At 47.3% G+C, this 25,546-nt stretch overlaps 2 protein-coding genes across 17 annotated transcripts in view; one reads left to right on the forward strand and one right to left on the reverse strand.

The window, feature by feature from the left end:
• The window catches only part of TMEM175 (transmembrane protein 175), a 27,326-nt gene extending 9,553 nt beyond the window's left edge, over window positions 1–17,773 (reverse strand). For 2 of the 16 annotated variants that reach the window (XM_070264080.1, XM_070264077.1), the window contains exons 1-6: window positions 17,546–17,743; window positions 15,918–16,031; window positions 15,734–15,818; window positions 2,980–3,140; window positions 2,674–2,712; window positions 655–752 (exon numbers count right to left, since the gene is read on the reverse strand). In XM_070264080.1, the coding sequence (XP_070120181.1) occupies window positions 655–752; window positions 2,674–2,712; window positions 2,980–3,140; window positions 15,734–15,794 (359 nt within the window). In that variant the 5' untranslated portion in view covers window positions 15,795–15,818; window positions 15,918–16,031; window positions 17,546–17,743. Of the gene's footprint in view, window positions 1–654; window positions 753–2,673; window positions 2,713–2,979; window positions 3,141–3,702; window positions 3,835–5,470; window positions 5,762–15,733; window positions 15,819–15,917; window positions 16,032–17,545 lie in introns of those variants that run through there. The other 14 variants (XM_070264086.1, XM_023638567.2, XM_070264078.1 and 11 more) reach the window with 13 other exon arrangements.
• A 20-nt stretch (window positions 17,774–17,793) lies between these two features.
• GAK (cyclin G associated kinase) overlaps window positions 17,794–25,546 on the forward strand; it is a 60,230-nt gene continuing 52,477 nt past the window's right edge. Inside the window, exon 1 of the mRNA XM_023638555.2 lies at window positions 17,794–18,071. Within this exon, the coding sequence (XP_023494323.1) occupies window positions 17,927–18,071 (145 nt within the window). The 5' untranslated portion in view covers window positions 17,794–17,926. The remainder of the gene's footprint in view (window positions 18,072–25,546) is intronic.

The following is a 25,546-nucleotide window of genomic DNA, read 5'->3' on the forward strand; positions in this document are numbered from 1 at the left end:
GGCATCGCCACCCATGCTCCCACCCCAACTCTATCTATGGGTGCCCTCCTGGCCTGGGTTGGGGGCTCAGGGGCTCCCTGCAGCTCTGGGGCCATGTTCCCTCGGATCCTAAGGAAGCCTTTCCTCCTTAAGAGGAAGCTCTGGCCCTGGAGCACGTGTCCCTGGAGCATGCTTATCCTCCTCACTAGAGTCCCAGAACCAGGATGAAGGGACTGTACACACTGCATGGAGCTACCGGGTAGCAGAGGGCGGTGGCTCCCAGCCTTTCCCATGCCCTGCCTGTGTGGTCTCTGGGGTCTAGCAGGCAGCAGCCATGCGTGCAGCCCAGGCCTGACCAGCGTACGCCTGCATGAGCACGTCACTGCTTCATCATCTCAGGGCCCTGTCATTGCTGTGTGCAGATGAGGAAGTGAAGGCTGGGGGCAAGGACTCTGTGGGGAGGGGCAGCCTACTGACCCGACCCCCATGGGACTCAGCTCTTCCAAGGAGGTGAGGGGCTAGACACCCAACAGGCCTCTTGTTGGTGCCGTGAGTGCACACTGGCCACCTCGCTGACCCTCAGCCTGGTTGGGGCTGAATCCACTGGGCGTACACATTATGCCAGTCACAAAAATGCAGACTGTGGCCAGGAAAAGCCCCAGCCCAACCCCATACCTCGTGTGCGCTGCCCAGGCCACGGTCACGATGAGGAACGTCATCAGGTAGACGGCAATCCTGGTTGCTAGAAGTTTCTGTACACCTTTGTCAAATGGCTGGAATAGAAGAGCACAGCCATCAGAGAGCTTCACTTCACGGCAGCTGGCGGCCACCCCAGGCACTGAGACACCCCAGGCCTTGGAGCGCCTGGGAGCATCTCGCCTCTCCTTCTCACTCCGCCTCTACCCTGCCTGTCCCTGAGGCCTCCTGTCGCCCTGTCACTGAGGTCCACGCCCTTCTCCATGCACTGATGGCCCACATCCTGGATGCGCATTTGGGTTTGTATGTGGAGTTCCCTGCCAAACACCAGCTCTTGAGGCAGAGATTCTTCCTCCAGCCGCTCCCAGGTGGAGCAGAGTGGCCACAGGCCTTGCCGCCATGCGGTGAGTCAACAGCGTTGCTGGGAACGGTTCCAATTCAAAAACAGCTGTGAAGCCTATCAGGAGCAGTGACTCCTCCCCCAGGTCCGAGGTGAATGGAGTTGAGGGGGAAAACCAGCTCCACCCAAAGCCTGGGCCCTTGAAATTGTGAGGAGGGATTTCACGCTTTATCAACCAAAACTCAAAACAGAAAGCTGACTGCTTTACCATTTTCATTGGTCTTTATCTGCAAGAGGGTCTCTGACCCAGTGGCCCAGTGGAGCAGTCATGGTTTTGAATCAGGGGGCGTCCGGGTCTTGACTAGTCTCCTCCGTGTCAGCAGGTGCACCACCGGCACCTCCTCAGGAGGCCCACCCATCCCAGCAATGCCTCCTCTGCAGGAGTCCCCAGACCACACAGAACTTTCTGGCTAGAGCTCTCTCCATGAACCAATGAGCACGTACAGAGAGATGATTTCTCCATAAAAAGACAATCTCCAAAAAGATGACCCTGACTGCAGAGAAGTGAGGAGGTCTGGCCTCATGTGCTGTCACCTTCTCATCTCATGCTCACATATCTACAACCCTGTCCTGAAATCAGTGGCACTCCCCAGAAGGTTCTGGAGCAGGCACAGCCTGGCGAGCACCGAGGACCCAGTGGGGACGTGGCTTTCCTGAGGCCCCTTGTGGAGGGGTGGCTCCAGAACAGAGGCAGTGGCACTGGACTTTTATTCCCTGTGCTGTGTGCTGCTGCCACTGCCAGGCTTGACCCATGCTTGTGTGAGTCTCCCCAAACCCTATGAGGTGTCGTTACCACCTCCCCAGATGAAAACGTGAAACTGGGCAGTCCTCGTGACTCCCAGGAGCATCCCAGCTGACAGCGCGAGTTGGGACCGGAACCTGGAGCCCAGCCGGGCACATCCTCGCTCCTCGGCACCTCGAGATGATACCCCACTCACACGCAAGGTGGCCGGGCAAGGCATGCTCACACACGCAAGCCCAGAAACTTCCTAATGTCCTCCAAAATCACGTCCAGCTTCTAAGTTGCCATGTCGCTGTTTTACTTAGAAAACAGAAATACTCCAAGTCGGCTATAAATGGATACTCTGCTTTAGAAAACTGTTTCCCACTTATCTCCAATGATAAAACACACACGTTCCTGTGGACTGAGCAGGCCCAGGTGGGAGCCTCTTCCTGTGAGGCCGCCAGCTGCTGCACCTGCTGGTTAGGCAGGCAGACTGCCCTTTGCTCCCCGAGCTCCTACCACGAGGGACACTCCAGGGACGACAGAGCAGAGACCTCCGGGCAGCTCCCCTGTGGCGCTCGCTGCACTCCCTTCATGTGAAGACCAGCCTCCTGGCACAGGCCTACCCCAGTGAGCAGATGGGGGGTGGCTCTCGAAACCCCCTTCTCAGCCTGTACTGGAATCTCTCCTGGAGGGCACTGCCTCAGTTCACAGTCAGGAAGGCTAACCAGCGTTGCAGGGCAGGCAGCAGACGCCCTCGCCCGGCCCCTCCCAACCAGGTGTGCCTTGTATGGAGCCACATGTGGGCCAGTGGGCTGAGTGAGTCTCTTGGACCCTCCCCTCACGCCAGGTGTTGCAGACTGTTCCCAAGTACCTGTTCCGGGGAGATCTCGGTGTGGGTCACAGGCAGGATCTATGAGAGCAAAGACACAAAAGAAGTGAGGGACATTTCTTGGACTGGGCACTGCCTGCTCCTCGGGTGCTATGGTGTCGGGGACGCAGGCCAGTCCTGGGCTGCTCGCCCCAACCCAGCTGCCTGGGGGTATGGGGGAGCCCAAGATGCTGCTGAGGCTCAGGTCAGGGTCTGTGCTGGGCTGGGCTCCACCAGAAGGCTGCCTTGAGAGGGTGTGGAGGCTCTGGGTGGGGACAGGCTCTGAGATGGGTGGGGCCCCTCACGGACCATCACAGTGGCGATGATGGACAGCAGCGCGTCGCTGAAGCTGAGCATGCGATGGGAGTGCTGGATCCCATCGGCAGCATCCTCTTCCCTCGAGGACGTGAAGGAGTCTCCCCCTACATCAAGGGCCGACTCTGGGGTCCGGGACCCAGACATGGCGAGGCCTAGGAAGAAGCACAGTTCTGAGCATGCGGGGTCCTTCTGGGGGTCTGCCCCGTCAGCTTCAGGCACGATGCAGGCTGGGGCAGGGCCTGGGAGGAGGGACGCCCTCCCTGGTGGGAGCTTGGTAGGGGCTGAAAGAACCTGCCCTCAGGGGTGGGAAGTTTCCCTGACACTGTATCTTCTCCCAGTGAGCCCGCTGTATTTCCACCCTCATGGAAGAGCGCCACGTCACAGCTGAGCACTGTGATTGGGGAGACACACTCTTGCCTCAGTTTCCCCTCTAGAGATGAGAGGCAAGAGAAGGCACATATGACACATGGCAGGTGTTCTACACACCGTGTCACCAGGGAAGGGGCCTAATACCCTTGACCCTAACCCCTGATACTGCGCTGTTAGATGCTCATCCTAAATGTGGGAAGCTCTGTAGGCCCGCGTCCTAGAGGACTGTGCTAAACGTCCCTCCTCCCAAACCCCGCCCCACCCCTGCAGCAGAGCCATGCAGGGCTAGTGCCTGTCCATTTCCTGCATAGGAAACAGCCGCTCTGGCTGAGAATCTGCCAGCACCAGTGGATGGTGCTCTCGCTCCTCCTGCAGGTTACGGGTTCAGATGTTAGCCTGCCTGGGTGGCCAGGCCATGCACAGCCAGCAACGCCCCTCAGCGCAGAGCTCTCGGACATTGTAGTATCAGAGATGGGTCTGGGAAGACAAGAGAGATGCCAGCTAACAGGGTTTCTGGGAAGAAGAGACCCTGGCGCCTCTGAGAAACGGAGCTCAGGCGTGGCCGGGGCAGTCGGAGGCACCACGGCCGGAACTCTGGCTGCACAGGGCACCTCTGTGGGCTTTGGATTCTACCCGGAGCTGGTGAGTCACAGTCAGAGTGGCCCCATCCACAGAGCCTGCTGGGCTCCGCTGGGGAAGAGCTGGGGGCAGTGGACGCAGCATCCACAGGTCAGGGAAGGCACCTTAGACCGCCCAGTGGAGGAGCTCGGGGCAGATGGATGTGGTGTCTATAGGTCAGGGAAGAGGTCGGGGTTGGGGGTGGAGCCCAGAGTTACCAGCAAACGCTATCATAGAGGATGAGATGGCTGGAGATGGTGGAGAGAAGGGACCGTGGCAGAGATGTACCGTGGACAGGGGTTGGCAGAGGGAGTGGCACCTGGGAAGGAGCAGACGGATGTCCAGAGTGCAGGACAACGGAGGCTCACAGCTGTTCAGGGGCAGAGGCCTTCGTCAGGACAGGTGGTCGAATGGTAAACCTCCCAAGATGAGGGAAGATGGGAGTGGGAAGGGTCCCGGGTTTCACTGTGAAGAGGATGCTGTTGACCCTGGCAAAGCAGCTGGAAGTGGGTGGGGAGGCCCAGTAGAGTGAGCAGGGCAGAAGATGCAGCTGTGCCACAGTCTCTGGAGACAACAGGAGTTAACAAAGCTGCAATGCGTGTGCCCTAGAGGTGGCAAGTCCCTTTCCAGGTGTGGTCTCAGGTGTGTACACAAGGAAATTGGGACGTACTGGATCTGCCCGGGAACATGGATTATTTTAACAACAAAAGTCCACAATATTCTGGTTGACTCCCAGGGAACAAATGATCATACGTGAACTGGCACAAGGAGCCATGGACTGAAAGTCTGTGTCCCTAAGGCTCATGTGTTGAAGCCCTAGCCCAATGGGAAGTGATCAGGATTATATGAGCTCATGAGCATGGGGCCCCCATGATGGGATTAACGCCTTTATGAGAAAAGAAAGAGAACAGAGATGCCCCTCCTCCACTGTGTGAGCACACAGCCAGATGCAGGCCAGGAAGCCGGCCCTCGAGGGAACCAAACTGGCCACCCCCTTGACCTCAGACTTAGCCTCCAGAACAGTGAGAAATCAATTCCTGTTGTTGAAGGCCGCCCCACTGCCCCTGCAGCATTTTGTTATGGCAGCTGAGCTGACTAAGACAGGAAGTGAAAACAGATGAACTACGTCTATGTGCATAAAACAGAAACACAATGTGGAGAGGAATAAACCAAGTTGCGGAAAGATACACACAGTATTGTACCATTTATGTAAACGTTTGAAACACACAAAACCCACCATCTATCTTCCTCATGATTACACACACACAGTAAGAACACAAAAGCACAAGTAAGAAGAGCACTCACAACATTAGGACAGCACTGCAGGGGCCGAGGCAGGGCGGGGCGAAGACGGGGGTGGGGACGCGGCCTTAACTTTTAGCTGTACCTCAACCTTATTTCTCACTTTAAAGTTTACACGCAATAAAAATCATTCCTTCTGGTGACAGTTCTATGACTTTTTGAGAAATAAGTATGTAACCACAACCACACTCACAAGGCAGTTCCCCAAGCAGACGCTTTGTGGTCAAGCCTTCCTCCACTCCAAACCCCGGCCACCGCTCACGTTTTCTGCTACTTCACTTTGCCTTTCCCAGGTGGTCCCATAGAAGGACTTGTACTCATGGAGGCTTTCATCTGGCTTTCACACAGCACGATGCATGTGAGATTCCGCCATGTTTTGGGAGTGTCAACAACATGTTTTCACTGCTGTGTAGTTAATTCCATCGCACGAATGTGCCTGTTCATCCACTCACCAGCTGGGAAATGCTAGCTGCTTCCACTTCCTGACGGTTTTGAATAAAGCCACTATAAATATTTGCACACAGGTATTTGAGTAAACATGTTTTTATTTCTCTTGGGTAAAGACCTCAGAATGGGTCTGCTGAGTCATGTGGTTGACAAGTAAAAATGGCAAGTAATAGGATATATTGGAGTATATGAGGAAGCCATTTTGTGTAAACCTAATTCGGCCTGACCTTGTCTTTCCAAAAGGGCCTGACTGAGGCCGTTGAGCATGCATTGTATATCTGCTTTAGATATTCCCTATGGCAAGAACAAAGGCCCTTGAGATAAAGGTGCAACTTCCCTCCCCCTCCCAACGTTGGCATCTCCTTAAGGATTAAGCATCTTTCCTTAGGTTAGAAACTGATTGCTGCGCTCACCTGTGACCGCCCAGAGACAATAGAATGGCCTCCTGCTACGCCCTCTGAGAGAGCAGACCCACTACCTGCTGTGTCCATCAAGTGCTGTGCAATCTTGTGACTATTGAGGGAGGGACATTTCAATCATATGTGAAACGTCCTGTATGGGGGTATATAACCACTCTGTATACCTCACTTCCTTGGTGCCTTTTCTTCCTTCGGGAAGAAAGGCCCTGGGCCATGGTCCTCAGATTTCAGCTCAGAATAAACTCACCCAAATTTTCATTTATAGATTGGTTATGGATTATTTTCGTCGACGTGGTAAACACACGTTTAACCTTATAGAAAACTTCCAAACCATGTACCAAGCAGCTGTACATTCTGCATTCCCACCAGCCATCTATGAGTTGCAACTGCTCCTCATCCTCTCCAGCACTTGGTTTGGCAGGATTTTAAAAAAAGTTAATTTCACTTTAGCTCTACTAATAGATGCGTAGTGTTATTGCATGTTTTAATTTGCATTTCCCTAGGGACTAATTGGGCATTTTCATGCCCCTGCTTTTTATCTGTATATCGTTTGCGGCAAAGTGTCTGTTAAAGTCTTTTGTTCACCTTTTTTCGGGGGGGGGGGGGTTATTTGCATTCTTACTCAGTTTTGAGAGTTCTTTATATATTCTGGTTAAAAATCCTTTGTTAGATTATGTAATTTCCAAATATTTTCTCAGTCTGTGGCTTGTCTTTCATTTCTCTTACCAGTCTCTAGGAGAAGAAAAGTTTTAAGTCCAACTTATCAACTTTTATGGATCACTCTCTTGGTGTCATATCGAACAATGCTTTAACTCTAGTTCACAAAGATTTTCTGTTTTCTTCCAGAAGTTTAAAAAGTTTTAGGTGTACTTTAGGTCTATGATCGATTTTGAGTTCATTTTTATGTGACATGCAAGGTGCAGTCAAGTTTCCGTTTTTGTAGATGGATGACTGATTATTCCAAGACCACTTACTGAAGAGACTATCCTTTCTCCACTGAATTGCCTTTGCATCTTGGTCAAAAATTAACTGCCCATATCTGAGTAGGGCTATCTTGGGAATATCTGTTCTGCCCCACTGACTACACACCCGTCCTTCCCCAGTATCACACCATCTGGATCACAGCTTCACAGCAAGTCTTGCTATTTGGTGGACTGAGCCCTCTGACTTTTTCTTCTTCTTCAAAATGGTTTTGATTCTTCTAGCTCCTTTGCTTTCCCTCACACGTTCCTGCTTGTAGGGCCCCTTTCACAGCTCCTCTAGACAGAAGGATGGGGGTTTCTCTTAAGAGTTTTTGCTGCCTGCGCAGCAACCCACACAGCACAGCCCATAACTGGGAACTGGCTGACGGTAACAGCCACGAAAGAAAGAGGACTGAAAGAATGGAAAACTCACACTGTGGGTCACTGCCCCAAGTTTCGATTCTCCTTCCCAATCTATCAGCATTTATACACTTTTCCTTTCAATATTTTCTCCAGAGTCTTTACCTGTAATCAGCAGGAGAAAGAGCCTGGAGGGGGCTTGGCCAGCACTGGACTCTCACACTTCTCAAAAGGGAAGGAGAGAGACAAGAAGAGAGAGCAGAGGAAGGGTGGGAGAGAAAAGGAATGCATTCTGACAAAAATAAGACAAAAGGAGCAGGTGTTTCTTCAGGCACTGATTAATTTTGCGAAATGGATGTCTGTTACATTGTCTTCTAGACTTTTTGTATGTTTAAGTTTTTTCAATTAAACTTTATTTTTAAAAAGTCAGTAAATATTGAATACAGACACAAAAATCCTCAACAAAATGTTAACAAATGGAATCCAGCAACATATAAAAAGGATTACACACCATGACCAAGTGGGATTATTCCAAGAGTGCAAGGTTGGTTTAAAATCAAAAGTTAATTACTGCAATATACCATATCAACGGAATAAAAGACAAAACTACACAATCATCTCAATAGATGCAAAACGGCATTTGACAAAATCCAACACTCTTCATGATAGAAACAGTCAACAAACTAGGAATGGAAGGAAACTTCCTCAACCTGATAAAGGGCATCTATGGAAGCCCACAGCTAACATCACACTCCATGGTGAAAGACTGAAGCCTTCCTCCTAAGATCAGGGACAAGATGAGGGTGTTTGCTCTTCAGCACTGTCCTGGAGATTCTAGCCAGGGCAACTAGGCCAGAAAATTAGACAGAAGGCATACAGATGGGACAAGAAGATGTAAAATCATCTCTATTTGCAGATGGTGTGATTCTGCATATAGAGAATCTTAAGGAATCCATACAAAATACTATTAGAACTAATAACTGAGTTCAGCAAGGTTGCAGGAAACAAGGTCAATATACAAAAAGTAACTGCATTTTTTTTTTCTTTAAAGATTGGCACCTGAGCTAACATCTGTTGCCAATCTTTTTTTTTAATTCTTTTCCCCAAAGCCCCCCAGTACATAGCTGTATATTCTAGCTGTAGGTCCTTCTGGTTCTGCTATGTGGGACACTGCCTCAGCGTGGCTTGATGAGTGGTGCTAGGTTCACGCCCAGGATCCAAACTGGTGAAACCCCGGGCCACCGAAGCAGAGCATGCGAACTTACCCACTTGGCCATGGGGCCAGCCCCCAACTGCATTTCTATACACTAGCAATAACCAATCTGAGACTAAGTTTAAGAAAACAATTAGATTTATAACAGCATCAAAAATACTTAGGAACAAATTTAACAAAGGAAATACAAAACATTGTTGAAAGAAATTAAAGAACACCTAAATAAAAGGAAAGACGTCCTTGGTTAATGGATTGGAAGACAATATTGTTAAGATGGCAATGCTTCCCAAATTGATGCACCGATTCAATGCAATCCCTATCAAAATTCCTCCTATGCAGAAATTGACAAGCTGACCCTAAAATTCATATGGAAATTTAAGGAACCCTTGGCTATTTAAAGTTTAGCCAAAACAATCTTGAAAAAGAAGAGTTGGAGGACTCGCACTTCTCAATTTCAAAACTTAGTACAAAGCTATGGTAATCAAGACAGTGCAGTACTGGCATAAATATAGACATACAGATCAATGGAAGAGAACCGAGAGTTCAGAAGTAAACCACTACATTTATGGTCAACTGATTTTTGGTAAGGGTATCAAGACCATTTAATGGGGAAGGAATAGTCTTTTCAACAAATGGTGCTGGGACAACTGGATATCCACGTGCAAAAGAATGAAGTTGGATCCTACCTCATACCACACACAAAAATTAATTTAAAATGGATCAAAGACTCAAATTTAAGAGCTAAAACATCGGAGAAACTATCCAGGGCCTTGCATTTGGCAAAGAATTCTTTTTTTTTTTTTCCCTTTTTCTCCCCAAAGCTCCCCCGGTACATAGTTGTATAGTCTTCGTTGTGGGTCCTTCTAGTTGTGGCATGTAGGATGCTGTCTCAGCGTGGTTTGATGAGCAGTGCCATGTCTGTGCCCAGGATTTGAACCAACGAAACACTGGGCCGCCTGCAGCAGAGCGCGTGAACTTAACCACTCGGCCACGGGGCCAGCGCCATGGCAAAGAATTCTTAATATGACACCAAAAGCACAAGCAACAATAAAAATTCATTAGAGTTCATCAACATTTTAACTTTTGTGTTTCAAAGGACATTATTAAGAAAGCAAAAAGACAATCCACAGAATGGAAGAAAATATTTGCAAATCATTTCTCATAAGGGTCTAGCACCCAAAATATATAAAGACTCTTGCACCTCAATGATAAAAAGACAACTCAATTCAAAAAATGGGCAAAGGATATGAATAGACATTTCTCCAAAGAAGATAGACTATTAGCCAATAAGCACATGAAAAGATGTTCAACATCATTAAGCTGCATTAGGGAAAAGCAAATCAAAATCCTCAAGGATGGCTATAATAAAAATAAATCATAGACAATAACAAGTGTTGGTGAGGATGTGGGGAAACTGCAACCCTTGCGCACTGTTGGTGGGAGTGTAAAATGGTGCAGCTGCTGTGGAAAACAGTATGGAAGTTCCTAAAAAAATTAAACATAGAATTACCATATGGTCCAGCAGTCCCACTTCTGGGGATAAACTCAAAGAGTTGAAAGCAGGGACCTGAAGAGCTATTTGCACACCAATGTTCACAGCAACATCATTCACAACAGCCAAGAGGTGGGAGCAACCCAAGTGTGCGTCAATTAATGACTGTCTAAACAAGACGCGCTATATACAAACACACAAGGAATATCTTCAGCCTTAAAAAGGAAAGAAATTCTCACACGTTACAACATAGATGAACCTTGAGGACACCTATGCTAAGTGAAATAAGCCAGTCACAAAAGGACAGATGCTGTATGATCCCACTTAACGTGAGGTCTCTGGAGCAGTCAATTCACAGAGACAGAGAGGAGAGTGGTGGCTGGCAAGGGCTGGGCGGAGGAGGGAGAGATAGCAGTGATTAATAGGCAGTTCCAGTCTTGCAAGATGAACAGTTCTGCGGCTGGATGGTGATGATTGCATAACAATGTGAATGTAGTTAATGTCAGTGAACCGCACACTTAAGACCAGTTAAGATGTTAAATTTTGGTATGTGTATTCTACCCTGGTAGAAAAAAACCCCTAGTGCCTAGCAAGTAAGTGTTCAAAACATGTCAGCTACATGTTACCTTCATCATATATGAGTTTTAACTTAAGACCCATGGTAACGAAGGACTGAAAGCAGAGGAACGTGGAGTCGAGGGATGATTTTTCTTTTAAAGATGGAAGAGACTGAAGACTTAAAATCCTGATGGGAATGAGGAGAAGCCGAAAATTCATGTAACGGGAGACACCTGCAGGCTTGAGACCCCGGAGGGCATTATGCATCTTGCTGAGCATTAGAGGAAGTCACCCCACAGGGCAGGAAACACTCTGAGAGACACATCACGAGGCTGAGGGACACCGAGGATCCTGGAGAGACTGAGTTGAGAAAGCTCTCAGAATGGGAGATGCCAGAGCTGAGTGTGGAAATACTCATTACAAGATGATGACAACAAGAACAATAACTGACATTTATCAAGCATTTACTAAGTACCAAGCACTATTCCAAGTACTTTATATATACTATCTCTTTTAATTCTCAAACAGTGCTATGAGGATTATTGAAAGACAAAAAGGAACTGACTGTGTGTGTGTGTCACTGACTGTGGTTGAACTCAGTGTGCAGAAAATGCAAGGAGTTTGATACAGCTAGAGCACAGGGCTCGAAATGGGAGGGACACCCGAAGTAAGCTAGGACTAAATCACAAAGAGCCTTGGATGCCCGTTCAGGAGTCTGGAAATTATTGTGAAGATATTATATATATGTATGTATATATAAATAATAATATACAATATGTAATACATATATACTATATATACACAATATATATAAAATACGTAATATGTATTTTGTTTACATATGTCTATATATTCGGATACAAGTCCATCATCAGATATGTGATTTGCAAATATTTTTCTCCCCATCTGGGTGAAAATTTCATCCTCTCAACAGTATATATGTACTGTAAATTAACAGACTTTTTGGGCAGGTTTAGGTTTGTAGAAAATCTGAACAGAAAGTATAGAGTTCCCATATATCATTTCACCACTCCCCATCATTTCCCGTTATTAACATCTTACATTAGTGTGGCACAGTTGGCACTACTGATGAGCCAATACTGACACATTAAATTAAGTCCACAGTTTACATTAGGGTTCACTCTCTGTCCTGTTGTTTGTTGTACGATGTATGTACAATAATGTATGTACAATCTTGTTGTCTTGATGTATGATGACTTATATTCACCACCACAGTATCATACAAAATAGCTTCACCACCCTAAAAACCCCCTGTGCTCTATTCATCCCTCTATCTTCCCCACAACACCTGGCAACCACTGATCTTACTGTCTTCACAGTTTTGCCTTTTCCAGAATGTCATGTAGTTGGGATCACACAGTATGTAGCTTTTTCAGACTGGCCTCCTTCACTTAGCAACATGCATTTAAGGTTGCTCCATGCCTGTCTGTGGCTTGAAAGCTCATTTCTTTTTATCATTGAATAATATTCCAATTTACAGATGTACCACAGTTTACTCATTCACCTTGAAGGATATCTTCAACAATGTATTTTGAAGTTCTTAGCTTTTTCTCCTTCCCCAAAGCCCCAGTACATAGTTGTATATTCTAGTTGTAGGTCCTTCTAGTTCTTCTATGTGAGCCACTGTCACAGCATGGCTACTGATAGATGAGTGATGTGGTTCCACGCCAGGAAACTGAACCAGGTCCACCGAAGCAGTGACAGCACCGAACTCCAATCAAGAGGCCATCAGGGCAGGCTTTGAAGTTCTTAATTTTGATGAAGTGCAGTTTATCTATTCCTTTTATGGATTGTGCTTTGGTGTCATACCAAAAAAAATCTCATAGATTGTTTTCTAGAACTTTAATGCTTTTAGGTTTCACACTATATTTACCATCTATTTTGAGCTAATTTTTGTATATGATGCAAGGTATAGATTAACATTCTTTTTTAACATATGGATATCCAATTTTTCCAGCATCATTTCTTGAAGACTATCTTTTCTCCAATTACCTTTATTCCTTTGTCAAAAATCAATTGGCTGTATATATACTCATGGGCCAATATGGACTCTCTATTCACTCCATTACTCTACTTTTCTATCTTTATACTACCACCACAGTATTCTGATTACTGTGGCTTCATTGTAAGTACTGAAGTTAGGCAAGATAAGCCATTCAAATTTGTCCTTCTTTAAGCTTGTTTTGGCTATTCTAGATCCTTTACAGTTCCAAATGAATTTTAGAATCCATTCATCAATTTTTATAAAAGTCTGCTGGGATTTTGACTGGAATTGCATTGAATCTATAGATCAATTTGAGAATTGATGTCTTAATGATTCTTAATCTCCCAATTTATGAATATGGCATGTCTCCACTTATTAAGGTCTTTAATTTCTCTCAGCAAAGTTTTTTAGTTTTCAGTGCATAAATCTTGCATATCTTTTTTCAGATTTATCCCAAGTATTTAATATATTTTGATGCCATTGTTTTTTTTCTAATTTCAACTTCCAATATTTGTTGCCAGTTATGTAGAAATAATATAATTTACTTTTTGCATATTAGTCTTTTATCCTGCAACCTCGCTAAACTAACTTACTAGTTCCCGTAGCTCTTTTTGCAGATTCCATTTCACTTTTTACATGGAGCATGGTTCCCAGCCGAGGGCAGTCTGTCCCTTGGGGATGCTGGCAACGTCTGGAGATATTTTGCTTGTGACATTGGTGTGTGTTACTGGTGTCTAGGGGCAGGAGAGGGGTGCTGCGAGACACGTCACAGCGCACTGGACAGCACCACCCCACCCCAACTAGGAACTATCTGGCCCAAAGTGTCAACAGTGCCAAGGCTGGGGGTCTCGGCTGTAGACGACCATGCCATCTTCAAATAAGCAATTTTACTTCTTCCTTTTCAATCTGGAAACTTCCCATTTCTTTTTCTTGCCTCATCACACTGGTTAGAATTTCTAGTACAACGCTGAATAGAAGTGGTCAGACAACAGAGACTGGACAACTTTGGCTTGTTCCTGATCTTAGGGGAAAAGCATTTAGTCTTTCATTATTCCATATGCCAGCTATGGGTTTTTCGTAGACGCCCTTATTATGCTGAGGAAGTTTCATTTTATCTTCAGTTTGCTGACAGTTTTTTTTTTTTTAAATCAGGAATGGATATTTGATTTTGTCAAGTGCTTTCTCTATATGGACTGAGACGGTCCATTTGGTTTTCTTTTTGACTGTTAATAGTGTAAATTACACCGATCAGTGTTCAAATGCGAAGCCAAGTTTGCTTTCCTGGGATAAACCTCACTTGGCCATGCTGTACTACTCTTTTTATACTGTGTTGGGTTCAATTTGCTAAAAAACGTTTTAAAAGAATTTCTGCATCTATGACCGTCAGGGATACTAGTTTGTAGTTTTCTTTTCTCGTAATGTCTTTGTCAAATTTTGGTATCAGAATAACGTTGTCTTTATAGAATGAGCCGGGACATATTTCCTTCCTTCAATTTTCTTTAAGATTCTGTGTAGAATTGGTATTATTTTTCCTTAAATGTTCGGTGGAGTTCCCAGTGAAGTCATCAAGGTATGAAATTTTCTTTGAGGGAAAGTTTTCAACTACAATTTCAATGCTTTGACAGATACACAGCTAATCAGGTTACTACTTCTTCTCAAGGGAGCTTTGTAGTGTCTTTCAGGGAATTCATTCCTTTGGTCTAAGCAGCTGAATTTATGGGCATAAAGTTGTTCCTGTTTTGATTATCCTTTTAGCAATGATGTCATCACTCTCATTCATGATACTGTTAATTTGCCTTCTGTTTATTTCTTGTTCAATGTGGACAGAGATTTCTCTATTTTATAGCAAAGAATCAGCTTCTGGTTTCACTGATTTTCTCTATTGTTTTGTTTCCTATTCCATTGATTTCCACTCTGGTATTTATTACTTCCCTTCTTGTACTTATTTGGATTTCATTTGCTCTTATTTTTCTAATTTCTCAAGACGAATGCTTAAGTTATTCATTTGAGACCTCTCCTCTAGTAGTGCTTTAGCCACACTCCACAGATTTTGAAACGCTGCATTTTCATTTTCATTCAGTTCAAAATCCTAATTTCCGTTTTGACATATGGGTAATTGAAAAGTGAGTCATTCAGTTTCCAAATATTTGGATGATTTTCCAGATAACTGTTATTGATTTCTAACTTAATATCATTGTGGTCAGACAACACATTTGTTTCATAGCCCAAAATATGATCCATCTTGGTAAATGTTCCTTATATACTTGAAAATGTGTATTCTCCTGTAATTGTGTAGTGTTCTGTAAATGTCCATTAGGTCAAGTTGGCTGATGGTGTCACTCAACTCTATCATACCCTGGCGATCTTCTGGGTACTTGTTTTGTCATCTGTTGAGAAAGGAGTATTGACATCTCCACTACAATTGTGGGTTTCTCTATCTCTCCTTGCAGTTCTACTCGGTTTGGCCTGACGCATTTTAAAGCTTTATTATTAGGTGCAGAACTGCTTAGGATTGCTACATCTTTCTGATGCACCTACCCCACCATGATCCTCTTAAAAATTTCTGGTAAGACTTTGCTATGAAATCTACTACAGAGGAACAGGTTTGGGGATGAAGACCACACACTCAGCTTTAGACTTGTGTAGTACATGGGGTGAGACACCAAAAGACAGACGTCTAAGAGTTCTGGAGTGAAGTGTGGTCTGGAGACACAGGTTGGGGTTCAGGCAGTGTTACCAGAGCACCCAGCACAGCGCTCGGGGACAAAGGTGCTCCATAAATAGCTCTGAGATAAGAAGTCTGAGTAGACTCTCGTGTCAAAGGAATTACACTATTTAGAAATCTCCACCTGACCCTAGGTCATGCCAGTATAAATTCATGGCCTCCAATCTCGAATGAGCCCTCAAAGGCCAGCATGCTTTCTAGAGACTTGTCCACCAGGTTCTCCACAACAGCTACTTTAGATCCTTCCCACACTGCTTAAACCTTAGCTTTCTTACCTCTCTTCTCATCTCCAGCAGGTGTTTTCTTCTCCTTATTCACAGTGAAAGTAGAAGCCATCCGAGAATCCCTTCACTTTCATTCCTGTCGACACATAAAGCACGTGTACCTGCAACCTATTGTCCTTCCTTCCCTCGCGCTACAATGAAAAGTGCTTTTCCTGTGTCCAAAGCGAATACTTGCCCTGTGCTCTAGACGTCATTCCCCTCCTATCTTCTAGGGGACCGCACTTCACTGCTTTCCCTTCTGTACCAGCAAATCTTCTCTCTCCACTGGCTCCCTTCCATCAGCTTTAGGCTGCTCAAAAATCTCCCAAAGTAAAACATCTCAACACACATCATCACTCTAGTTCCCACACTTCCTTCTCCACAGCCAAACTTCCTGAGTTGCCTCCACTGACCCATCGCCACCTCTTCATGTCTTTATTTCTCCACTTATGATAATGTATAGCTTCTACCCCACCACGTCAATGAAACCATTCTGGGCAAGGCCACCAGCAATCTCGTTGTTGCCAAATCCAACACACATCTTTTAGTCCTTTTCCTACTTGACTTTTAAGTGGCATTTGACACTTTTAATTACCTTTTCCCCCCGGAAACAACCTCTTTCTGTGGCTCCCTAACATAATGCTGCCTTGGTTTTCTCCCTGCCTCCTGGCTGCTCCTTCTCCATATGCTGGTCTCCTCTCTGAAGGCTCTAACCTCTTCCTAACTACACTGTCCTCATTGGTGCTCTTCAGCCCTCAGAGAGTCAACCGCCATCTGTATGCTGAGACATCCAAATATCTGTCTCTAGCCTGGACTCTTTCTTGAGCTCCCAATCCTTATACTCCATTTACGAGACAAATGCACTGGTTGGAAAAGCCACGTGACTTGTGTGGAATTCTAGCTGTATCATTTATTGACGTTGGCCAAATAATGACATTGTTGACCATGGCTTCTCATAAAAAAAAAGGGGATTAACTGTATTGTGCCTTCTTCTTCAAGATACTCTGGGGTCATTAAAGGAATCACTATCTAAAAGGATGCTGTAGGGGCAGCCCATGGCCTAGTGCTTAAATTCAGCAAGCTCCATTTTGGCGGCTGGGGTTGGGTTCCCGGGCATGGACCTACAGGGTGGCCATGCTCTGGTGGCAACCCACATACAAAACAGAGGAAGACTGGCACAGATGTTAGCTCAGGGCGACGCTCACCAAAGCTCAGAGGAAGCTCATTGAAAATAAATAAGCAAATAAATAAATGAATCCTATGTCTAAAAAGTAAGTAAAAGGATGCTGTAAACAATACAGCACGGTACAAACAACGCCACTGATACTGTAAGAGCAACAACACGTCAGCCTGCCTGGACAGGGATTCTAAACGCCTGACGTTCCAGGAGGGGCAGGATGCCGACTGGGGCTTCCACATCCACTTTTCGGTTTGGGAACCAACGCTCCCCAGAAGGGGCTGCAACCTCGAACGCCGGCAGAGCCCGCCGGGCAACAGGAAGGGGCCGGAGGGTCGGAGCCTGGTGACACACGGGATCTGGCCCCAACGCTGCCAGATCTGATTTTTCTACAGAAGCTGGAAAACTGACTTTTGTACATTTTACGTTTTTCAGTCTCTTAGCGGCAACAAGTCATTAAGGAAAAGCCAAGCCACCAGGCGGACTCCACCACACCAACCACACTAGGGCGTCCGCGGCGCTGGCGAACGTATCCACCCAACGTCGCAGGGAATTTCGGCCGCTACAAGGCGGAACCGGACACTCGGCGGCCGCCCGCAGCCCCCAGCCAGGGGACGGGCTCCGCCGGGGCGGCGGCGCTCACTTACACCGGGCGCCCGAGAACCAGCCCCCGCAGGGGCGGCCTCCCGGGGGACGGTCCGAGCGGCCGGGACCGAGAATACCTGCGCGGGGGCCGCCGCCGCTGCTCCGCACGTCCTCGCCCGGTCCCCGGCGCCGGGGCCTCGACTGACAGAAGCTCGAGGGGATGGGCGGCACCGCGCACGCGCGACCCCCACCAGGGCACTGCGCACGCGCATTGCCGGCGCGGCGGAACTGAAGCGCCGGCGTCCTTCCGGCCGCGACGAGCCCCGCGCGCCTGCGTCACGCCGGCAAGGCGGAAGCGGTGCTGTCTGGAGTCGGCGGTTGCCGAGCGGAGCGGACGCGGCCAGACCCGAGCTGCCGCGCCGCGCCCGCTGGGGGCCGCCGCCATGTCGCTGCTGCAGTCTGCGCTGGACTTCCTGGCGGGCCCGGGCTCCCTGGGCGGCGCTGCCGGCCGCGACCAGACTGACTTCGTGGGGCAGACGGTGGAGCTGGGGGAGCTGCGGCTGCGGGTGCGGCGGGTCCTGGCCGAGGGTGAGGCCGGGGCAGGGGTCAGCGGGGCCGGGGGTGAGGGGTCACCGCCGGGGGAGGGTCACGGCCCAGGGGGAGGGTCATGGGCCGGGGGGAGGGTCAGGCGGGTCCAGGGTTGGGCACTTCCTTGTCAGAGGCGTGGCGTCAGGCTGGGGCGAGGCCGTCTTAGCAGCAGGTGTGGGACTGACCTGCGGTCGGGGAGGAGTGTAGCCCTGGGAAGGAGGTGGTGGGCAGGTGGGCGGCTGGGTTCCGGGCCACGGTGGGGGCGGAGGCTGGGGGACCAGAAGGCTGGAGTCTGGGGGCGCCCAGTGCGGCGGGTGGGTGTAAGCCGTGGCCCTACCTTTCACAGCCGGGACCGATGTGAGGCGGTGGGCCTGGGCGGGGCCTCTGGGTGTCGCGCTGTCTCTTCTCCGTTCTCGGGAGCTTGAGCGTGGCTGATGCGCACCTTGTTGAGGGTGCTTGCGGTCTCCCCTCCTGGGGTGTTGGGGTAGGCAGAGCTGTGTTTCCTAACCCCGCGTCCTCCTCTTACCGCCCGAGCGTTCCCCTGTAGTTTGTGAGTCCGTGTGATTACGTCAAGCCGAGCCAACAGTTGGGACCTGTACAGAGCCTTGCGGGTTGGACTGGTCGGTCACGGAGGAATTTCCGGATCGATCTTTAGGCACCTTTGTTTCCGCATGCTACTTCTAGCTTCCTGAACGTCCTGTCCCTTCCTGACACGAAATTTATCACCAGCCTCGATGCAGTCCCATTCTCTCCTCTGTGTTTTCCTTACATTTTGTCCAGTAGTGCCCGCAGGAGTATGTCAGGGTTTTTCTAGCTGTCGTGCTTACCAGCTAAACAGTTGGTTTTGGGGCTAGTGCTGAAACAGAGTTGTATTCCCGCATTAACACCTGATGAAGGAGTGCACACAGTGAAAGACTATACCTATCTGTGGTTGCTCTCAGGGCTGCAGGTTCAGCCTGTCACTGCAGCCACCCCTCCTGCCATCTCTGCTCAATTTGGGGTGGGAAGCGGGCTGACTGTTCTGATGTCCTCGTTCCCAAAGGTCTGGGGGGATCTGGCCACAGCATCATCACACACTTTTTCTCCACAGTGGTCAAAAACAAACAGATTTGAGGTATGATTTGGTGAGAAAACCCCAGGCTCCTCTTTCAGAGGTGGGGGCCAGTGCCTCTACTGATATTCTGAAATGTGGTATTCTCTCACATCTGTTAGAATGAGAGTTCCCCCGGTGACTTCATTTATTCTGAAAATACCAGACAATTAGAAATTCATAGTGGACAGTCGGTGGCTTCTGCCTTGCAGAGCTTAAGACACATGCTCCGATGACCGAAGGATCAGCAGTACAGGGGGATCCTCGGGTGGGAAGGGCAGTGGGGAGCATTCCGAGGGGTGAGAATGCACCCCTGCCGGGTGCAGGGGCAGTGCCAGGAGCCAGGAGGGGTAGTTGCACATGGCAGGTGGGTCATGTAAAGAAGGAAGCTCATGCCGGTCGCTTAAGGCCTAGAATGAAGAACAAGGAAATGTGACCAGCCACTGTGGTTGTGCAAAAGGACCTGTCACCAGTGTGATTATGAGCTGTAGATTTCCTCCTTTTAAGCTTAATAGGTGACTCGCAGCCTCAAATCTCCTGAAGCCTCTTTCTGAACTGAAACAGTAAGAAATCTGTAGGAAGTATTTCACATAAGATCGCAACCTCAGAACATAGGCTGTGGGAATTCAGGCTGTCTTGTATAAATATGGAGAACGTCCCCAAACCTAAACCCAACTCTGCTTACCCTTCCCTCCCCAGCCGGCCAAATGCTGGCCCTGAGTTTCCTCTCTTAGAGCATCACACACGTGGCATTGTATGGTTTGTGCTCTCTGCCGGCCAGCTTTGTGTTTAGAAGTTGATTCCCTTAATGCTGCAGTTTGCGTATCTGCTTACCTGCTGATGGACATTTGGGTTTCCATTTTGGGCTACTTATGAGTAAAGTCACCAAGAGCATTTTTTTTGCAAGTTTTTCTGTGGACACGTTTTTTCCTTTCTTTCGGGAAAAATACCTGGGAGTGGAATTGCTGGCTTGAGTTGGACGTTAAGTTTAACTTTATGTGAAACAGCCAAGCCCTTTCCACCGCCGCCATGCCAGTTTACATTCCCAACAACAACACGAGAGTTCCTGTTCCTCCACACCCTCACCAGCATTTGTTGTCGTGTGTTGTTTTGACTCTATCTGTCCTGTGGGTGTGCAGTGCTGTCTCCTTGTGGTTGAACTGGCATCTCCCTGAGGATGCTGGGAGCACTTCTTCACCTGCTTATTAGCCAGTCATGTGTCTTTTTTGTGTGTGAAATGTCTGTTCAAGTCTTTTTTCCATTTTTTATTGGGCAGGAGTTGTAGGAGTTTCTTACTGTACTGGGTACAAATCCTGTGTTTATATAATACTCACGCATGAAGAGGAGTCAGTCACAGGTGGGGTCACTGTCTTTCTGAACTGCTGTCCCCATCAGGCTGCCCTGGGGAGCGAGGGCTCGGCCTGGGCCGTTGACGTGTCTGTGCCCGTTTCCTAGTTCCAGAGCGTATGCAGTAAGATGACTGTCAACAGCGTGTCCTAGGAGTGCCCGGCATGTTGTTCCTTGATGTGTCTTATACATTGGTGTCCTTATTTTTCTTTAAACTTTTGATTTTGAGATAGTTGTAGATTTACATGCAGTTGTCAGAAATGATGCAGAGAGATCCAGATTCACTTTGCCTGTTTCCCTAAAGGTAACAACTTGAAAAACTAGTCAGTGTCACAACCAGGATCGTGACATTGATACAGCAAGATGCAGATGTTTCCATCCCCAGAAGGATCCCTCATGTCTTTTCATCACCCTGCCTACCTCGTTAACCCCTAGAAAGCACTAATGTGTTTTCCATCTCTCTAATTTTGTCATGTGAAGAATGCTGTATAAATGGAATCATACATTGTGTAGCCTTTCGGAATTGGCTTTTTTTTCACTCAGCATGATTCTCTGGAGATCCACCCAGGTTGTGTCCATAATTTCGTTTTTGTGCTGAAGAGCATCCCATGGTGTAGATATACCATAGTTTGTTTAACCATTCCCCCACGGAAGGACATTCGGGTTGTTTCCAGATGTTTTTGGCTGCTAGAAGTAAAGCTGCTGTACACGTTGGTGTGCGGGTTTTTGGGTGAAGATAAGTCTTCGTTTCTCTGGGATGAGTGCCCAGGAGTGCAGGTGCTGGGTCATATGCTAGTTGCATATTTCATTTTTTAGAAAACTGCCAACCTGTTTTCTAGAGTGGCTGTGGCATTTTACGTTCCACCAGCCTTGGATGGTGTCTTAGTCAGCTCAGCTGCCATAACAAAATACCACAGACTGGGTGGCGTAGACAACAGAAATTTATTTTCTGAGTTCTGGAGGCTCAAAGTCCAAGCTCAAGATGCCAGCAGTGGAGGTTTTTGGCGAGGCCCCTCCCCTCAGCCAGCAGGTGCACCGTCTCTGTGAGGTGTGGAGAAAGCAGCGCTGGTGTCTCTTCCTCTCCTTCTAAGGACCCCACTGCTGTTGGAGCAGGCCTTCACTGACCTCCTTTAACTTCGATTACCTCCCTCCCGACCCAGTCACTTTGCAGGTAGGGCTTCAGCACATGATGTCAGGGCACATGGCTGAGTCTGTAACACAGCGGTCCGGCTGCTCTGCGTCCTCACCAGCGATCTGAATTTTGTTTTTATTTGGTCATTCTAACAGGGGTGTAGTGGCGGCCTGTGTGGCTTTAACTTGCATTTCCCTAAAGGCTGATAGTGTGCTTATTTCCATCCTCTTGGGTGGAATGTGTCTTTTGTCTACTTTTTTTTTTTTAAGATTTTATTTTTTTTTGCTTTTTCTCCCCAAAGCCCCCCAGTACATAGTTGTATAGTCTTCGTTGTGGGTCCTTCTGGTTGTGGCATGTGGGACGCTGCCTCAGCGTGGTTTGATGAGCAGTGCCATGTCTGCGCCCAGGATTCAAACCAATGAAACCCTGGGCCGCCTGCAGCGGAGCGCGCAAACTTAACCACTCGGCCACGGGGCCAGCCCCTTTTGTCTACTTTTTAATTGCATGTTTTTTGTTGTGTTTTGAGAGTTCTTGATATGTTCTAGATACAAGTCCTCTCAGATTTGTGGTTTGCAAGTATTTTATCTCAGTCTGCAGCTTGTCTTTTTGTCTTCTAAACGGGTCTTTTGCAGACCCAAAGCTTTTAACATTGGTGAGTCTGCCTTACCCACTTTTCCTTGAGTGAATCCTGCTTTTACCGTCACGTCTGGGAACTCTTTGGCTAGCTCCAGATCATGAGGATTTTTCTCCCGCATTTTTTCTAAGAGGTTGTTTTTTTCTTTTAAAGATTGGCACCTGAGCTAACAACTGTTGCCCATCTTTTTTGTTTCCCCTGCTTTTTGTCCCCAAATCCCTTCAGTACATAGTTGTATGTTTTAGTTGTGGGTTCTTCTGGTTGTAGCACATGGGATGCCACCTCACCGTGGCCTGACAAGTGGTGCCATGTCCCTGCTCAGGATCCGAACCAGCGAAACCCTGGGCCGCTGAAATGGAGTGTGTGAACTTAACCACTCGGCCATGGGGCCAGCCCCTGAGTCTCATGGTTTTACATTTGTGCACTCTGAGTTAATTATTGTATAAGGGGTAAAGTTTAGATCCGAGTTCTTCTTTTCTTCCTTTTACGTCCAAATGTCCAGGTGCTGCAGCACCTTTTGTTGAGAACGCCACCCTCCTCCATGGGGTTGCTTTTCATCTTTGTCAGAAATCATTTGGATGTATTTGTGTGGCTTGATTTCTGGGATTTTTTCTGTTTGTTCCATTGATCTGAGTCTCTCCCTGCACTAGTACCACACGGTCTTGATTACTGTAGCAATGTAAAGTTCTGACATCTAGTATTCTCTTCTTCAGGTAGGAACAATTTCAAAAATGCGGAAACAAACACCTGTTTCCCTACCATCCAGAATTAATAAATATTAGCTTTTTTTGTTTAATTTTTAAATTTTATTTCTTTATTTTTTTGGGGGGAAGATTAGCCCTGAGCTAACCTCTGCTGCCAATCCCCCTCTTTTTGCTGAGGAAGACTGGCCCTGAGCTATCATCCGTGTCCATCTTCCTCCACTTTATATGTTGGACGCCTGCCACAGCATGGGTGCCAAGTGGTGCCATGTCCGCACCCGGGATCCGAACTGGTGAACCCCAGGCCACTGAAGTGGAACGTGCGAACTTAACCGCTGAGCCACGAGGCCGGTCCTGTCTTTTTAAAAAAATATCATATTTGGCTCCAGACCTTTTTAAAAATTTTAATTAAACATCACGGAGATTGTTGAAGGCTCTGCTGGCCTGCTGCTCCCTGGCTGATTTCCCTCTCTCTCTTCAGGCATGCCTCACCACCACGAATTTAGTGCATGTGCTCCCTGTTCATCTCCACTTGCTCTGTGTGTGTGTGTCCACAGACAACACATAATGCTGCTTTGGGGTGTTAAATATAAGTGTTGTTGTGTTTCATATCTGAAAACTGCCTTTCACTTAGGATTGTGTGGTCAGGGTCTGTTCGTTTGATTGCCCACTCTGTGTCAGGCGCTCTTCCAGGTGCTGGTTGGTGATACCCATGTAAACAGCATAGGTGAAATTTCTGCCTCGCCCAAGCTTACAGTCTGGTGGGAGAGACAGTAAACAGGTGTCTGTGAGTGTGGGACGCAGTGTCAGGTATCAAGAAGTGTTAGGGACAAGAAGAAGCCCCTCAGAGAAGTCAGGGAGAGCAGAGCCTGAGCACAGGGAGCGAGGGAGTCGGGCCAGCGTCCAGAGTCGGGGTGCCCTGTGGGGCTGTGTGAGTGGGAAGGCCCTGGGCAGGAATGGGCTTGGTGTGTTTGAGGGAGAGCACTCATGTGACAGTGGCTGCAGCTGAGAGAGCTGGGGGCTGTCGAGAGGCCAGGAGGCGGCTCAGGAGGACTTGGCCTTGCTTAGGAGCCTCTGGTTCTGGAGTTTTTGGTAGAGTCCTTGGGATTGTCTGTCTTTGCAGTCATATCATCTGCGAACAAGAACAGTTTTAGTTCTTCCTTTCTGATCTTTGAGCTCATGGTTTATTTTTCTAGCTTTCTTGCACTGATTAGGATCTCCAGTAAAATGTACTACAGCACCGAGAGAGACATCCTTGCCTTGTTCTTGATCTTAAAGAAAGCTCCGTTAAGTTTCATGTTTGCAGTAGCTTTTTGTAGTCGCCATTTCTCAGATTGAAGAAGTTCCCTTCATTCCTAGTTTGCTGAGGGTTTTTTTTATTCTACTATTTTAAAAAATGACGAGTGGGTTTTGCACGTTGACAGATGCTTTGTGTGTGTCTGCTGAGGTGGCCTCCTTTCCCTGTTATGTTAATGTCGCATACCACAGTGGTTGCTTTTTCACGTTGAACCAACCTTTGCATTCCTGGGCAAATCCGACTTGGTTCTCATGTACTGTCCTTATTATATACTGCCAGAATCATTGCTGGTATTTTCCTGAGGGTTTTTCATATCTGTGTTGTTGAGTGATTTTGATGTGTAATTGTGTCTTTATTGTCTTCTCTGGCCTTAAAAAATAGGCCAGGAGCCATTTTCTCCTCCTGTATCTTAAGATTTTGTACAAGATTGTTGTGCTTTCTTCCTTAATTGCTCACTAGAATTCACCAGTAAAGCCATCTGTTTTCTATTTCTAGTTTCTATTTCATGGATTTTCATTTATTTCCTTTTATCTATTTTTTCATATGGATTTGTTTATTATTTAATTTTTCTAACAGCTGTGTTGAGATAAAAATGAGATACACAAACCACATATGTGTATATGTCAGAACACTTTAAATATGTATAGTCCATATACACCTATGTAACTGTCACTATAATCAAGTGGTGAACATATCCATCACCTCTAAATTTTCCTCCTTTCCCCTTACAATCCTTTTCTTCTCCTCCTCCTGTCTTCCACCCCTAGGTAACCCCTGGTCAGCTTTCTGTTACTGTAGATTAGTTTGTGTTTTCTGGAGTTTTCTATAACTGAAATCATGCGTATACACAGTTTTTTCCTGGCTTTTTCCCAGCATGGTTGCTTTGGGAGTCATCTGTGCTGCTGCACATTAGCAGTAGTTTCATCCTGTTGTTGAGTGGTGTTCTGTGGGGGGTATTGGTTTGTCCATTCACTGTTGGTGGCCATGTGGGTTGCTTCCAGTTTGGGCAGTTATACATAAAGCTGTTATGAACCTTCATGTACAAGTCTGTGTGTGGGTGTGTACCTTCACTTTTCCTGGGCAAATACCCCATAGTTTGATGACATGGCCATGGAGTCAGCATGTGTTCAACTTTTTAAGAAATTGCCAAACTGTTTTCCACAGTGGTTGTAGCACTCTGTGTTCCCACAGCAATGTATAAGGTTTCAGTGGCTTCACATCCTGATCAGCACCAGGTGTGGTCAGTTTTGGAAATTTTAGATGTTCAGGTAGAC

Source organism: Equus caballus, chromosome 3 (genome assembly GCF_041296265.1).
Source record: "Equus caballus isolate H_3958 breed thoroughbred chromosome 3, TB-T2T, whole genome shotgun sequence".
NCBI lineage: Eukaryota > Metazoa > Chordata > Mammalia > Perissodactyla > Equidae > Equus > Equus caballus.